Source organism: Mytilus edulis, chromosome 3 (genome assembly GCF_963676685.1).
Source record: "Mytilus edulis chromosome 3, xbMytEdul2.2, whole genome shotgun sequence".
Lineage (NCBI taxonomy): Eukaryota > Metazoa > Mollusca > Bivalvia > Mytilida > Mytilidae > Mytilus > Mytilus edulis.
In genome coordinates, this window is record NC_092346.1 from 58,700,999 (window position 1) to 58,717,034 (window position 16,036).

Consider the following 16,036-nt stretch of genomic DNA (forward strand, 5'->3'; position numbering starts at 1 on the left):
AAAAATGACAGTACGAAAAGATGAAATATATGGGTCAAGTGAGATACCTATCTAAAGAATCATAAAAACAGAGTAGGTGTGTTCGAATAGCTATTTTTTCTAAAAGTACTTGACGACAGTCTTTTAATTTGGATGATGAAAATGGATATCTTCGAAAAAATATGATTTTCTTGTGTGTGATAACTAGGGTTTATAATCTTCAACTACTGAAAATGTTTAGTCTGCCCTTCCACGAAATATTTAATTAGAATTTTTTTAAATGCCTAAGAATTTTCAAAAATTCCATCTGACATCCGAACAGACAATATTTTTAAGTTGAATCAATGCAGACAAGATCATTAACTAATGCTCATTAGCTAGTAGATACATTTGTCTTTTAAAATATAACTGTCATATAACGATCGATCGTAATGGTGCTATGTGGATAAATTTATCAGTTTTCAAGAGCAAAATTGGCAGAGCGTCATCCCTACAATGGCTTCCATTTCTACGATTGTGAGCATGAACTAGCGTAATGGGGAGATAATTTTGAAGAAGTAGAATCCTGACTGTATGAATAACATTTCTGTATATATACAAATTGACAACGTTCCGCCTTGTGATACGCTTTTCGTACAATACTATTTTAAGGATCTACTTTGCTGGAGCTCACCTTCACTAGTTTATTCGAATGATATTTTCAAAATGTTTCTGTTATTTTATTTGCATGACAAAATGAAAGACGATATAATATCAATGGGTGTACATGCAAATTTTTGGCATTTTTAAAAATGTGTATTTATTATATGTCTTTTAAAGGAATCCCAGAAACAAAACAAAATCTTTTGTCGAGCAGTTGAAGGCTGTGCACCGCATTTTTTTCATTATGCTTGCAAGGTGTCATTTTGTCGCGCTTTTGTAGCATTTTTTCCCTTCCTGTTCATTTGCATGTCTTTTGTCAAATTCATTTTAAAAATTAAACCCTCTACTGTAAAAAAGATACATATGGTAATCTTTGCATTTGAAGCACGTCTTATTTTCTTCTACCTATAGGATAAAACTCTCATATTAATATGTGTATACCAACACGATTAATCATTTGATATAAAACGATAGTTATATAAATACGGATATTTCTTAGAATTGAGGGTCATCCTTTAAAAGTTACGGTCATCTTAAAAGCAGTTACGGTCAGCCTTGTTATGAATCTCTGATTCTGTTACGGTCATCTGGATTGTGATTTACGGTCATCTTGGCGATTTTTTCAAATCGAATTTCCCGTTTCATGCACATTTCTCGGAAGTAATTAGTGATTTCCGAGTGATTCTTTTATAAAATTACATCGTTTCAATGTATGATTTGTAAAGAAAATGATATAGAAACACTTTAACAGACAATACAGAAACTGACCTAATTTTTCATCCGACATCTTGGGATGACCGTGAATGCAGTTACGGTCATCAGCTTTACCCCAATGATAGGTGTACTTGGGACACACATTCTTGTTATTTTCTATTTTAGTGAGGCTGATCACACATCCAAAGAGGAGCATTATTATTTATTCCTGAAGAGGTTATGTCAAGTTATAATTGAACTTGGCAAACAACTCTGTGCAATGTGGGTAAGGTTTCTCTAAACCAGTGCTATGTTACATGTTCTGATGAATTTATTTGTAGATAATTCAGATACTTTGTTCACACATTGTTTTTGATATATTGAAATTTTATGTCCTACAAGTGAGAGGTTTAGCTAGACATAATACCAGGTTTAATCCACCATTTTCTACATAATAAAATGTATGTAAAGTACCAAGTCAGGAATATAACAATGGCTTTCTTGAGCTTTTGCTATTGTCATTTGATGAGGGACTTTTCAATTTGAATTTTCCTTGAAGTTATTTTTTTTTGTTATTTTACTTTGTACTTAATTTATTAAGCTTAAAGTTCCATTTGCTTTAAATGTACTATAATTATATCACATATCATTCACTGTCTTCTTCATTTAATGTAAATATTTTCAAAATGAATATGATGCATTAATTAGAAATGCAAGTTTTATTCTTTTCAATACCTTCCGGGTTCCATTTTGCCATTATAAATTAATATCACAGATTAACAACTGCTCCACTTTTGACAAACACTTTTAAATGATATATTTAAGTTGAAAATGAACAATTATTATTATCATTGAAAGTCTTGTGTCAGAATTTTTATTAAGGTAATGTTGTATAGAGTCAGAATATCATAAATTGAACACAACATATACTTTGACTTGAATTAAAAAATGTACTGGATTTATTTTCTATTAAAATTGTCTTTGAATGTATATTCTTTCAGGTGAAAGGGTAAGAATCTTTTTAATAATTGGAATTTCATTTTATTGAAGGGTCCTGTTGTGGATGTTAAACAGCCAGATACATTTAATAAATATTTGGAAGCTGTTTTAGCCTTTACACAACACCCAGGCCAGGTGAGCAAATGTAGAATTTATATGTGCGAAATGTAGAAAAAAACACATATCTTCATATTTTTTTTTAAACTTCAAATCCATGTACACTACATCTTGTTAAATTGCTGGGCATGATAGTTCTGGGTTCATAGTGTTTGATTAGATAGTTCATGGATCTTGCTGTCCTGTTTTGTAATTTTTCATAAATGCCATATTTTTGGGTGCTGGAAATCAAAGTGAACTATGTTGCACAAAAGGCAGTTATTTTTTATTGAAAGTACTTTCTCATTAAATCAATCTTTCTGAGTCTTAGATATTTAGAGAAATTTACCACAAACCTGAATAAGTTCAAGATTTTATGCAAGCTTTTATTTTTTTAATCATTTTTCTGTAATATTTCTTTCTTGAAAATAAATGTTTAATTATATAAGTATCAAGGTAGAAGGCATTGTGACCCAAACAATCTTGGACAGTGTATCTGGCCAATGTTTTCCAAATCAAAGCAAATTTGGAAATAGCTGTCAATATTTTAAAAAAATGCATCAGAAATCAGACAACATATGTAGAACAAACAAATTTAGTCAAATTTTGATCGTTAGAAATCTTCTTCAGTTTTAGTCCTGATTCTTCTTTTATTTTTCAGATGATCAGTAGCTATACATTGTCATTATGGTGTTCCTTCCTACAACATAATGTCATATCCCAAGATGAAATTCTATTGTCTTTCATTCCCCGGCTATTTGAAACAGCTTCAAAAACACTTTACAAGGTAAGACTGTGAGTTTTAGCAAAAATATTTGAAGTTTTTATAAGACCGCAAAAATTGAAAAAATTTTGGTCATATATTGGTATCACGTTGGCGTCATTGTCGTCCGTTGTCGGCGGCGGCGTCCAAAGACTTTCAGTTTTCGCACTATAACTTTAGTATAAGTGAATAGAAATCTATGAAATTTAAACACAAGGTTTACAACCATGTATGTATGTAGATTCTTAATTTTTGGTCCCATTTTCAAATTGGTCTACATTAAGGCCCAAAGGGTCCATAATTAAACTAAGTTTGATTTTAACAAAAATTGAATTCTTGGGGTTTTTTGATATGCTGAATCTAAACATGTACATAGATTTTTTCAAGTTGGTCCAAATTTGAGTCCAAAATTAAACTTTGTTTGATTTCAACAAAAAATTGTATATATGAAGTTCTTTGATATATGCTTAATCTAACCATGTATTTAGGTTTTTGATGTTTGGGCCCGGTTTAACGGGTTATCAGATTGGTCCACATTGGGGTCTAAAGGGTCCAAAATTGAACTTTATTTGATTTTATCAAAAATTTAATTCTTGGGGGTTCTTTGATATGCTGAATCTAATCATGTATTTAGATTTTGGATATTGGACCATAATAGATAATGTCAAATTTAAAGTTTTTAAGTAAAGTTCTTAGACCACATTCATTATGTGTCAGAAACCTGTGTTTGTCAACTTATTAATTACAATCCAAATTCAGAGCTGTATCAAGCTTAAATGTTGTGTCCATACTTGCCCCAATGTTCAGGGTTCGAACTCTGCAGTTGTATAAAGCTGCACCCTGCGGAGCATCTGGTTATTGTTCATTTTGTTTTGAAGAGAGTTTGCATATAATATTCTGATAAAAGCATGCATTCTCTATAATGTATTAAAATCAGTCTAAGAAGGTGAAGAAGAAAGGACAAACAAGACCAGAGCAGATACAATGAAACAAGTTAAAAAAAAAAGAAAAAAAGTAGTGTTGGTTAAATAAATAATTGTAAACCACCAAAAAAGTACTAACTGTTGACACAAAAACATGCGCCCAGTGAAAACACATCGACAATTGGTAACTGTTTTTAAAGGCAATTTGAGAATTCCTCTTACACTTTCACTGTACATGTTCTAATACACCAACACATCGATGAGATTTTGAAGTGCTTACCCTGGGCCCTTTGTGTATTTTTATGGAAAATCTCTCATTGTTTTGTATTCTTTGTTGGCTGACCTGCATAGTTTCTAAAACAAGTTTGATTTTTTATTGTGTGCCAGAAAACAAGCCGCTTTTCCTTATACAAGTGTCCAATTCTGGAAATGGTTGATATTTCTTTTCATGACATTGACCATATGTTGAACTGATGTTAAAATAACTTGTAGTAAATTTATGATAAATTTGTATTACTTTATTTACTGATTTAACATGTATTGTAGTTTTGGGTAATTTGTAACTTTTATTTAGGTAGGATTTCCATCACAGAACAACTCACCAAGCTGTGATTACTCTAGATTAGAATTTGACTGTGATGAAGAATTTAATATGTTTTTTGCCAGTAAGACATTTTAATTTATTAATTGTTTTTGTAGCTATGTGCAAAATTATTCATTGTTATATGTAATCTTGTAATGCTCGTTTATGAAAGCATTATTGCTTCTGCATATCTATGCAAGCAATTCAATGTTTTTTTCTATAGTACATTTGTCAGACCTCGTGATAATTAAGTTATTTAAAAAGTATACAATTATAATTCAAAATAAACACTTTAGTGGAGGAAACAATAACTCATAAAAAAAGTAAAGTTGTGGAAGTAAATGAGTAACATTAATTATGATTGAAAACATAAAAATTGTTCAAATCGAGAAAAATAATGTAGCAGATGAAAAAATAGTGTTGTTTAACTTCAATGCGTCATGTGTTACTATTTATGTCCATACTGCAGCGGAGGAAGCATTAAGTTTTCCCCCTATCTGTATGTGTACATACATCCAGACGTCCAAAAATAAGTTTCCGTTCTCGTTTACATCAAACAAATGTTACTGAACTTACACACAATGCTTTATACCACAAAACACAGATCAGATTTGAATTAGGGTGGCGTCACTTGTACTGTTCTAGAGTACTGGGTACTGCCCATTTACAAATAGAAAATTTTTACGTTTCCTCTTTGTAACTAAAGTTTACCTCAACTAAATAATATTAAACTTATACACAATGGTTAAAACCATAAAACACAAATCAAGTTTGAATTTGATGGCGTCATTTTTACAATTTTCTTTTTATGTCCCTTTATAACATAATATGCAAGCAGGGGCATCATCTGTGCCTCATGGACACATTCACCACATGTTTATTTCATTATAGAATAATTGTAATGTATTTGCAGAATACCGATCTGAATGGAGCAATGTTTTACGTCTGTCTACAATATTAAATCCTGGCGTTGCTTTCCAGTTCGCCAACCAGTGGTTACAGAGTGTTCTGTCCAAGGGGATAGATAGTGGGAATGGTATATATTTATGTTTATTTAGATTTCTTTACTTTTTATGGCCCCGCAACCAAGTTGTCGTGCCATATAGTTTTACCCTTGTCCGATATTCCGAAATTCCACAACAAACCATTATACAGAGTTTTTTTCTAAACGCTCTCAGATATTGAGCTGATTTTTGGTATGTGAGTTACTCATGATGAGTTACAGATGAATTTTAAGTTTTGTTCCGCTCCGCTAATTTTTGCCAAAATTAAGGGTTTACAACTTTGAAAATTGTTGAAAGTCACAGATTACAGACTTTTTTTCTATACGCATCCAGATTTTCAGCTAATTTTTTATATGTAAGACTACTATCATGTTTGTGTTCACATGTGTTATTGAAATTGCAGATTTTTCAACTTTTTGAGACGGGGCCGTTCGTGTAGTTTTGACACATCTAGTTTTATCTGAATTGTACTTATATAAATGATTTTACTATCTACTTTATAAGATTTAAGACCTTAAATGTGTAAAATAAACCAAATCATAACTTGAACAAAATGTCAGTTTATGTTGTTGTTAAATATTTTATATTTTGATAGATGCAGCCAATCATTGTACACTGTCTTCTCCATCGTTCCTAGAGTGGGACGCAGCATCTTGTTTTCTAGAAAGTGTTATGTCCAGACTGTTTGTATCAAAGGCAGAAAACAAACCAGAACTTCACCTAGGAGTTGATCTTCTTCACAGTGTCCTCAACTTTGAAGCAAATGTGAGATTTTTTTTTGTTGTTTATATATTTTTTCACTACCACAATTTATGATGGATAAATTTATGTTATATTTGATGAATTCCTTAGTTTGAAGATGGATATAATTATAAAAATGAATTAATAGATAAAAAAAATCTGTTCTAATATAAACCATCAATCTCATGAAATCAAAGAATCATTAGAAATCAAAACTGGTCAAGTATTCAGGCTGCAAAAGGAATACACTGAAACTAAATATTTTGTATTTACTGGACATGTGTTCTGTTCATTTAGAATATATTATAAGATTTTGTATTTCCTGATAATGCAATATTTAGTTTATACAAGCTTTACTGTATAGTCCATTCTTACTGTATTTTCAGGATCCTCTGGTTTTATCATCTTTATTGTCCTGTATATCAGCATTATTTCCTTATTTATCACAGACTCCACAAACCTTACCTGTAGTTCTCAAAAAGGTATGTAATTCACAATTATCAAAGAAAAGCCATCAACATTAAATTTCATTCAGGAGGACAAAAAAAAGATTAGGGGAAAATCCTTCTTGCCGGAAGGCCAGGATATATCCAGCTGCTGAAGTCTAAAATTCAGTCTTCATCAAATTTTAAATAGAGTTTAAACATGGATTTCATTGCAAGAGTTGTACTTGACAGATCATTTCTTACTTAATAACTCATCAAATTTAGTTTAACTTGGAAAAAATTAAAACACACAAATTGAACAAATTTGTAGGTGTATACTGAATAAATATGCAATAAATGTTCTACTTTCATGTTAAACTGTGATTTAAATGAAAATTGTTTTTATTTCTTTTCTAGATTTTTTCAGCAGTTACATTTTCACAAGATGGTCAAACTAAAGCTACTAGGAGCCGGGCTGTAAAAAATGTTCGCCAGCATGCTTGTTCAATTGTAGTTAAAATTTCCAAACAGTATACAGACCTCATATTTGTAAGTGAAACAGAAATCATGGTTTTGTTTTGAAATCTTGTATGGTAGGGATGTATGCATTACATTCTACAATCAGATACCCTCATGAAATTATTATCACATTTTTCTCCGAATATTTTCCGAAGGTTCATCTGACCTTGACCTCTTTCTCAGTTGTTTATGTGATTCTCTTAGTTAAACTTTATCTTTAGGACTATTAACATGAAATCAATCATGGTTAGTAAAGCAGACTAGACATTTTGACAAGTGCACACTTGTTAACTTTCCCATCAAAACAGGCAAGAAATGTCCAGATTTGTACATAAATTGCATGTATTTAAAAGATTAAATGTGATTTTTTTCAGCCAGTATTTGATCAATTATATACTCATATCAGGGAGATTGGAAGGGATTCAGAACAGTTATCTCAAATGGAAAAGTGTATATTGATGGAAGCCTTGATCTTAGTAAGGTGTGTATGAATAAGTGTGGTATTTCTTAAATCTCAGAAACATTTACCTCTTAACTAGAATGAAGTGGTTGGGGTATTTTATTAAAAAGAGAGGCAAAAGATACCAGAGGGACATTCAAATTCATAAGTCAATGCCATGGCTAAAAAAGAAAATATACTAACAGACACAATAGTACACATATCACAACATAGAGAACTAAAGACTAAGCAACACGTAACCAACCCAAACTAGGGGGTGATCTCCAAAAGGGACAAAGATGCTACTCCATGTTGTGTTACTCATGTTTGTACAAATCCAATAACAATTCTAAATCTATTGTCAACCAACTAGTGATGGGGTCTTTTAAATTGATGAAAGGATGATTTCAACTTCACCATTTCAAAACTCTAGGTTTGATTGCTTGTTATTAAGTTTTTTAAAATTGAATTGTTTGATTATTAGGGCCCGCCTTTAGGCGGGTACCCTATAGTGATCAGTCTGTCCGTCCGTCCGTAACACTTTTGTGTCCGCTCCATATCTAGAGAACCATTATGATTTCATACTTTATACTTTACATGTTTATTAACCACCACCAGAGGGCGTGTCATGATGTATGTGCAACTTCCTAGGTCAAAGGTCAAGGTAAAAAAACTTTGGTTTCAGTTGACAACCCTGTGTCCTGTGGTGAAGATCGTGTCCGCTCTATATCTTGAGAACCGTTATGATTTCAAAGTTTATACTTGACATGTATATGAACCAACACCAGAGGGTGTGTCATAATTTATGAACGACTGCCTAGGGCAAAGTTCAAGGTCAAAAACTTTGGTTTCAGTTGACAACCCCATGTCCTATGGTAAAGATTGTCCGCTCTATATCTTGAGAACCGTTATCATTTTGAAGTTTATACCTGAAATGTATATAAACCAATATCAGAGGGTATGTCATAATTTATGTACAACTTCCTTGGTCAAAGGTCAAGGTCAAAAACTTTGGTTTCAGTTGACAACCCCATGTCCTATGGTAAAGATCGTGTCCGCACTATATCTTGAGAACCGTTATCATTTCAAAGTTTATACATGACATGTATATAAACCAACACCAAAGGGTGTGTCATAATTTATGTGCAACTTCCTAAGTCGAAGGTCAAGGTCAAAAACTTTGGTTTCAGTTGACAAACCCATGTCCTATGGTAAAGATACAATTTTTTAATGCACATTATTCACAGCGGGGCCCACAGAGATGGCTCCCATCTCAATGATATCTAGTTAATTCCATGAATGAAAGTCTTTACCAAACAAGCATTATTTTTGTTAAATGTGAGATAATAGATTGTTTAAATTTTTTAAATTTCGTTACTGTGGTTGATTATAACTTTTTTTTCTTTATTTGATTTACAGTAATAAATTCTGTAATTTTGAAAAACAGAGTGCATTTATAGATGAAATGTTGAAACCTGTCAAAGATCTATGGATATCTCAGGATTTTAAAGAGTAAGTTTTCTGAAATTCCTTATAGATTGTTTTCTTTATAAAGATGAATAAAAAGTAATTGTTATTCCTATCTTGGTTGTAAGAATGAAATTATATGACAAAAATCACAAAATAACAATTTTGGTAGTTTTTATTCAACTAGTTTTTAAAGACATGTAAATGAAATTATCTGCTTCTAATTTTTAAAAAGTATCAATTTAAAGTCAGATATTAATCCTATGGAATAATACTTCCATGACAGAACAGTTATTTCATGCTAAGATTCTTTGTTATCAAGTTACAGTTTTTGTTTATTTATTTCAGAGCTTTTTGGTCCACAGAAAAGTTCATGTCCTACATTGGTGTAGACCGTGCTCCTGTAGAACCTAGCTCTGCTGATACATGTGGTATAAATAGGTCACATGTCAGTATACACTACTTTCAACAATATTTTGCACCATATTTAATCAACTAACAAAATGAACATAATTTGAAAATTAACCAAAGAATTCTGCTCCTTTCAGTTTAGATTTCCAGAATGCAGAAACATTTATATTGTAATTTTTATTTTGTTTAGTAAAATTTGAACCTATTTATTTATTTTCTTTGTTACAATAAAATGGTTTTTATTTGTTTGTAATATGAAATTAAAAATACTTGTTTCTAAAAATATTAACTGAGTGTATTTTATTTCTTCCCAGATATCATGCTGTATAAATACAATACTTGCTGTTATGAAAAGAAGTAAATGGCCAGATAGTCCACAGGTTTGATTTTTACATAGTTTATAAAAGATCCTGTAATTTACAGGGTTAATTTGTTTTTGTTTATATTGTTTAAGTGTTCCAGTGGGCTAAAAAAAAATGGTTAAAATACTAGTGAAAATATTGTGGTTATTGACTAATGAGAAGTTACTATAGTTCTAACACATGGCCATTTCAAACTACCTTATACATGTAAATTATTTACCAATTAAAGCATGGTGCTGAGTGTATACAGAATGGGGATCAACTTCCCCAAGAAAATAGAAATCCAACAACCTGATTTATGTACAAATTAAAAAAAAAAAGGAAAATAAATATAATATACAACTACACATGATAACAACTGAACTCTACATATGTTTAAAGTTCCCTTTACATTCCAGGAGGCCAGCAATGGTGGATTTGTAATGTGTTCATTACAAGATGGAACTGTAGTGTATCGGAACCCAGCTACCTCTCATGTCAGCCTTTTGTTGGAGAATTTGTTATATCTAATGAAGTTAGTATATTTTAACCCTTACAATGTCAGCTGTTTTGTTATATAGAATATCATTAATTCTTAGTAATTACAACTTTTTTTAAATATGGAGCATTTTTGCTATGTCTCCACAAAAACAATATTTTCTGGATAAGAAATTTGAAAAACCTACAACAGTGTCATACTATGATGTTTTGTTATTTGTTTTTGTCAGGGTAGTCAATATTCAGTGGGAGTCCTTTAGTAATAAGTTGTTTATCCTGGTTGTCATCTGTTTATGTGGTTCATAAGTGTTTCTTGCTTTTTTTTATAAAAATTAGACCGTACGTTTTCCCGTTTTACACTAGTAATTTTTGGGGCCCTTTGTAGCTTGCTGATTGATTTGAGCCAAGGCTCTGTGTTGAAGGCTGTACCTTGACCTATAATGGTTTATTTTAATAAATTGTTACTTGGATGGAGAGTTGTCTCATTGGCACTCATAATAGCACATCTTCATATAAATATTTACACATGCTCAGTAAATTGTGTACTTGGTAGGGTTTTATTGTTGATACTTTTGTATTATGATTGCAAACTTCTACTTGAAGTTTTGTCCACAACAATGTCAGAATTTTTTTCAAAAAGTGTTTGCTCATGTTTATAAATCTAGGTTGTTCTTTGTTTTTGTCGAGCCTGCAACTTTTGTTGCAGAAAGCTCGACATAGGGATAGTGATCCGGCGGCGGTGTAAGCTAACTTTTTAAAAGCTTTACATTTTAGAAGGTGGAAGACCTGGATGCTTCATACTTTGTATATAGATGGCTCATGTTACGAAGTTTCCGTCAGTCACATGTCAAATGTCCTTGACCTCATTTTCATGGTTCAGTGACCACTTGAAAAAAAAGTTCAGATTTTTTGTAATGTTGAATTCTCTCTTATTATAAGTAATAGGATAATTATATTTGGTATGTGCGTACCTTGCAAGGTCCTCATGCCCGTCAGACAGTTTTCACTTGACCTCGACCTCATTTCATGGATCAGTGAACAAGGTTAAGTTTTGGTGGTCAAGTCCATATCTCAGATACTATAAGCAATAGGGCTAGTATATTCAGTGTATGGAAGGACTGTAAGGTTTATATGTCCAACTGGCAGGTGTCATCTGACCTTGACCTCATTTTCATGGTTCAGTGGTTATAGTTAAGTTTTTGTGTTTTGGTCTGTTTTTCTCATACTTTTTGCAATAGATCTACTATATTTGTTGTATGGAATGATTATAAGGTGTACATGTCTAGCGAGAAGATGTCATCTGACCTTGACCTCATTTTCATGGTTGAGTGGTCAAAGTTAAGTTTTTTAGTTTTGGTCTTTTTATCTAATACTATATGCCATAGGTCAACTATATTTGGTGTATGGAAATATTTTATGATCTATATGTCAGCCGCGCAGGTTTTATTTGACCTTGACCTCATTTTCACGGTCCATTGCTAAGTGTTAAGTGTTTGTGTTTTGGTCTGTTTTTCTTAATTTATAAGCAATAAGTCAACCATATTTGTTGTATTGAAGAATTGTTAGCTGTACATGTCTGCCTGGCATGGTTCATCTGACCTTGACCTCATTTTCATGGTTCATTGATCAATTTTTTGTTTTCTTGGTTAATGTTGAGTTTATGTGACAGTTGTAATAAAGCTTTATATTTAGGTCTATCAACATAATATCAATGATTAGTAAAGAAGGCGAGACATTTCAGCGTGTGCACTCTTGTAATGAAAAAGATCTAATTCTATGTTGACCTTGTAAATTTAATAACAGGCTACAATTCATATTGGAGGTAAATGAAATAATTGATTTTTTACAGAACCATGAATGCATTATATCATCCAGACTACCTTCAGGGAAGACATCCTGAATTTACCAAATCATACGAGATGAATGAAATTGAGAAACTAACCATATTAGGTAGGTGAACAAATTCTGTATAGCGGTTATTTTCGCAGGTGTAAAATTTCACGATTTTCATTGAATCAGGTATACGAAATATTTTGCATATCCAAAACTTTTATCATTACCTTTGCATGTACAGATTTAAATTGGCGGAGTTTATTTTGGCGATTTTGTTATATCTGTGAAAATTTCCACCCCATGAAAATAACCTGCTATACAGTATCAGTGCTTGTTGTATACACCTTATCGCTATTCACGGCTGAATCGGGAATCAGTCGCGCTTAAACTATTGGCATCATACAACAATCACTTTTTCCATTGTGGCGTCAGATATTTTGTATTAATTTTACGGGAACCTGTGTGATGTCAAGTAATGGCAGACAAATAGCAATAAGGTGTATTGTATAGATAAATATTTACCAATTTCTGTTTTCTCTTTAATTTACTTAACGAAGAGTATAAGGAAATAGCATACTAACTTTGATTAATATAAAATGGTATATATTTCAATATAGTCTAGATAGGCAAATAATATGAAGTCTGACCAAACTACTATCTTCTTTACATTATAGCATACTGGTAAGTTAACCAACAAATAGATTGCAGTTATGTTAGTTATATGTTGTTGACAGTTTTTAACCATATGTTTGATCCTTGATTTCTTTTTATCTTGCATTCCACATCCATGTCAATATCTAACATGCAGTGCAGTTCATTGACCTTTGTAATGTTCTTATGTATACCACCTACATAGAATGTGAATTAGCATTTGAATTGGTCATTTCTTGTACAGAGAATATATTTAACCATGACTATGATCTATTTTGTATGTATTTTCCAGGTATACCACCTCCATGTGTAGATTTAACCCAGAGTGTAGACTCAAAGAAACCGGTAGACAGAATGCAAATATTTTTAACCACAACCCATGATAATAGGTAACTTATAAGTTGTAAATGGCTTTCACCTAACTTTCAGTTTTTGTTGTTTCTCTTACCTCAGTACTTTGTGTTTTTTGTCTTTATAATTTTGTTTTATTGTGCCGATCTGATAAGTCAAGCATTTTTTTGGCTGACTATACTGTATGTATTTTGCTTATTGTTGAAGGCTGTATTGTGACATTTGGTTACTTACAAAGACATCCTTTGGATTCTGGTATATAGTTGTATCATCATACCACATCTCTTTACTTTTTAAACATCACTTCTTACATTTAATACATCACATTTGTACAATTTTGATAGATTGATGCATTCAGATTTCTTTAAGGGCATATGATACAGTTACAGGGGAGGTAATGACGTTGCTAACGTAAATTGATATTTTCGCGACGTCAAACTATGACTTATCGCGAAAAGATTCAGTTTTCAACTGATTTTTATCATTCAAACTTATTTAACTTGAAAATGAGTCCATGGACCCCTCTTTTTTAAAATGCCATTTGGTTTCATTACGTAAGATGATTATGTCTGCCAATTTTCATGAAAACATCAATAGTGCATTTTCTTTTTTAAATTTGATAAATATACAGCAAATTATGATGTTTTTTTTTCTACATTCGTGAACATATGATAAATATGAGCTATTTGAAAAAACAATTTGCACAAAACTAAAGGACCTTGATATAAAACAGAATTTACGAATAATTTAACAAAAATTTTCAATATGGGATCAAAACTTTATCGTATGCCCTTAAACAGAAGGACACATTCAGTGTTGTGTTTAAAAATTAACTTTTTTGTATATAATTAAAGTAAGTTGCATTCACTATTTAAGCAGAATCTCCATATAAAAGGAGAGGTTTAAAACTCCTCTTTCAACAAATTACATGATGAAAATAATAATGTTTTTGTATTTTACAGTTGCCATATCCTAGGAAATGCTGGTCAGTGTTTAGGATATGAGTTCTACAAAGAACCAAACCTTTCACAACTACTACTCAATACAGTATTTACCAACTTACAAAACCTGCCAGATTTTAGGACAAAACTTATTATTAATATCCTTTCTATGTAATCAGTTGTTTGTCACATCATAAATCTATTAGTGTTTGTGAAAGGGTTTCAATGAAACCCATATTGTGTGTTTTCCTAGTAATGATTTGGGAAAGAAAACAATTCCTGTAAAAAAATCACTTTTGTGTTTATTCATTGTCTTTATTATATGCTTAGGAAATAACATTTTCACCATATATGTTTGTTGTCATTTTATGTAATGTCTGACGTCCAAAACCAGTCTATAACTGAGTGCACCTTCAATTATGGTTTGTTTATAATTGTTTTTTATACAACCACAAAACTTATGGGTCGTATAATGCTATCATGTCTTCGTCGTTGTCCGTAGACACCTTTAGTTTCTGGACAATAACTTTAGTTTTAGTGAATGGATCTCTATAAATTTTTACCAGAAGGTTCAATATCACTAAAGGAATGTTGGGATTGATTTTGGGGGTTATGGTCCCAATATTTAAGTAATTAGGGGCCAAAAAGGGGCCCCAAAATTAGCATTTTTGCAGTTTTCAAACAATAACTTGTGTTTAAGTGTTTGAATCTCTCTGAAATTATTCCACAAGGTTCCATACAATGACGGGATGGTGAGTATTGACTTTGGGGGTTATGGCTCAAAATGTTTTGGAATTAGTGGCAAAAAAGGGGGAAAACTAGGTTTTTCTTGTCAATGGATAATTAAGACAATTTAAAAGCAGTGTAAGGGAGGTTATTCAAAAATATTTAACATACAATGTTGGGTATGTTCAGATATACACTTACACTTGTAAACTATGTATAAAGGAATGTCAGGTTTTGGATTAATTGCAAAAAAGGGGGGTGGTAGTAGTTTTCAATTTTTTCCCTCTTATTTCTCAAATTCCAAATTTTTGAAAAGTTTGAAGAAGAAATCTTTTAATTTCACAATATAATATTGTGCAATAGATTTGTAAGATCTTGACATTTGTTTTGTGTCAGAAACTCATATTATGTCAAAATTTTTATCCCAATCCAAATTCAGAGCTGTATCAAGCTTGAATGTTGTGTCCATACTTGCCCCAATTGTTCAAGGTTTGACATCTGCAGTCGTATAAAGCTGTGCCCTGTGGAGCACCTGTTTTTTTTATCATTCTATAGTATCAAATATTTAAATGTTTTATAGATTATTCTGCAGTGTTAAAAAACCCCAGCAGTTTGAGTGTTTTGTCCTCTTTCCTTTTATTAAATAAAACTTGAGCCGAAATGTGCTAAATTGAAGTTATGTTATAAAGGTCTTTTAAATCTATCTAGACAGTCATCCTTAACCATTTATAAGAGTATTTGTAAAACCTTATGTACAGCATTGTCCAAAGGATTGTTACTCTACTGCAGTTATACCCATCTTAGAGGTTCTTTGTCCAACATTTTATCCTTAACCATTTTTAAGAGTATTTGTTAAACCTTATGTACAGCATTGTCCAAAGGATTGTTACTCTACTGCAGTTATTCCCATCTTAGAGGTTCTTTGTCCAACATTTTATCCTTAACCATTTATAAGAGTATTTGTGAAACCTTATGTACAGCATTGTCCAAAGGATTGTTAATCTACTGCAG

At 31.6% G+C, this 16,036-nt stretch overlaps 1 protein-coding gene across 1 annotated transcript in view; it reads left to right on the forward strand.

The window, feature by feature from the left end:
* LOC139514401 (exportin-5-like) overlaps window positions 1-16,036 on the forward strand; it is a 44,884-nt gene that overhangs the window by 15,899 nt on the left and 12,949 nt on the right. The window contains exons 8-24 of the mRNA XM_071303587.1: window positions 1,501-1,600; window positions 2,365-2,448; window positions 3,071-3,196; window positions 4,670-4,760; window positions 5,592-5,714; window positions 6,278-6,447; window positions 6,810-6,905; window positions 7,266-7,397; window positions 7,742-7,848; window positions 9,226-9,318; window positions 9,622-9,721; window positions 9,999-10,064; window positions 10,445-10,560; window positions 12,373-12,473; window positions 13,300-13,396; window positions 14,321-14,456; window positions 15,757-15,851. Of these exons, the coding sequence (XP_071159688.1) occupies window positions 1,501-1,600; window positions 2,365-2,448; window positions 3,071-3,196; window positions 4,670-4,760; window positions 5,592-5,714; window positions 6,278-6,447; window positions 6,810-6,905; window positions 7,266-7,397; window positions 7,742-7,848; window positions 9,226-9,318; window positions 9,622-9,721; window positions 9,999-10,064; window positions 10,445-10,560; window positions 12,373-12,473; window positions 13,300-13,396; window positions 14,321-14,456; window positions 15,757-15,851 (1,833 nt within the window). The remainder of the gene's footprint in view (window positions 1-1,500; window positions 1,601-2,364; window positions 2,449-3,070; window positions 3,197-4,669; window positions 4,761-5,591; window positions 5,715-6,277; window positions 6,448-6,809; window positions 6,906-7,265; window positions 7,398-7,741; window positions 7,849-9,225; window positions 9,319-9,621; window positions 9,722-9,998; window positions 10,065-10,444; window positions 10,561-12,372; window positions 12,474-13,299; window positions 13,397-14,320; window positions 14,457-15,756; window positions 15,852-16,036) is intronic.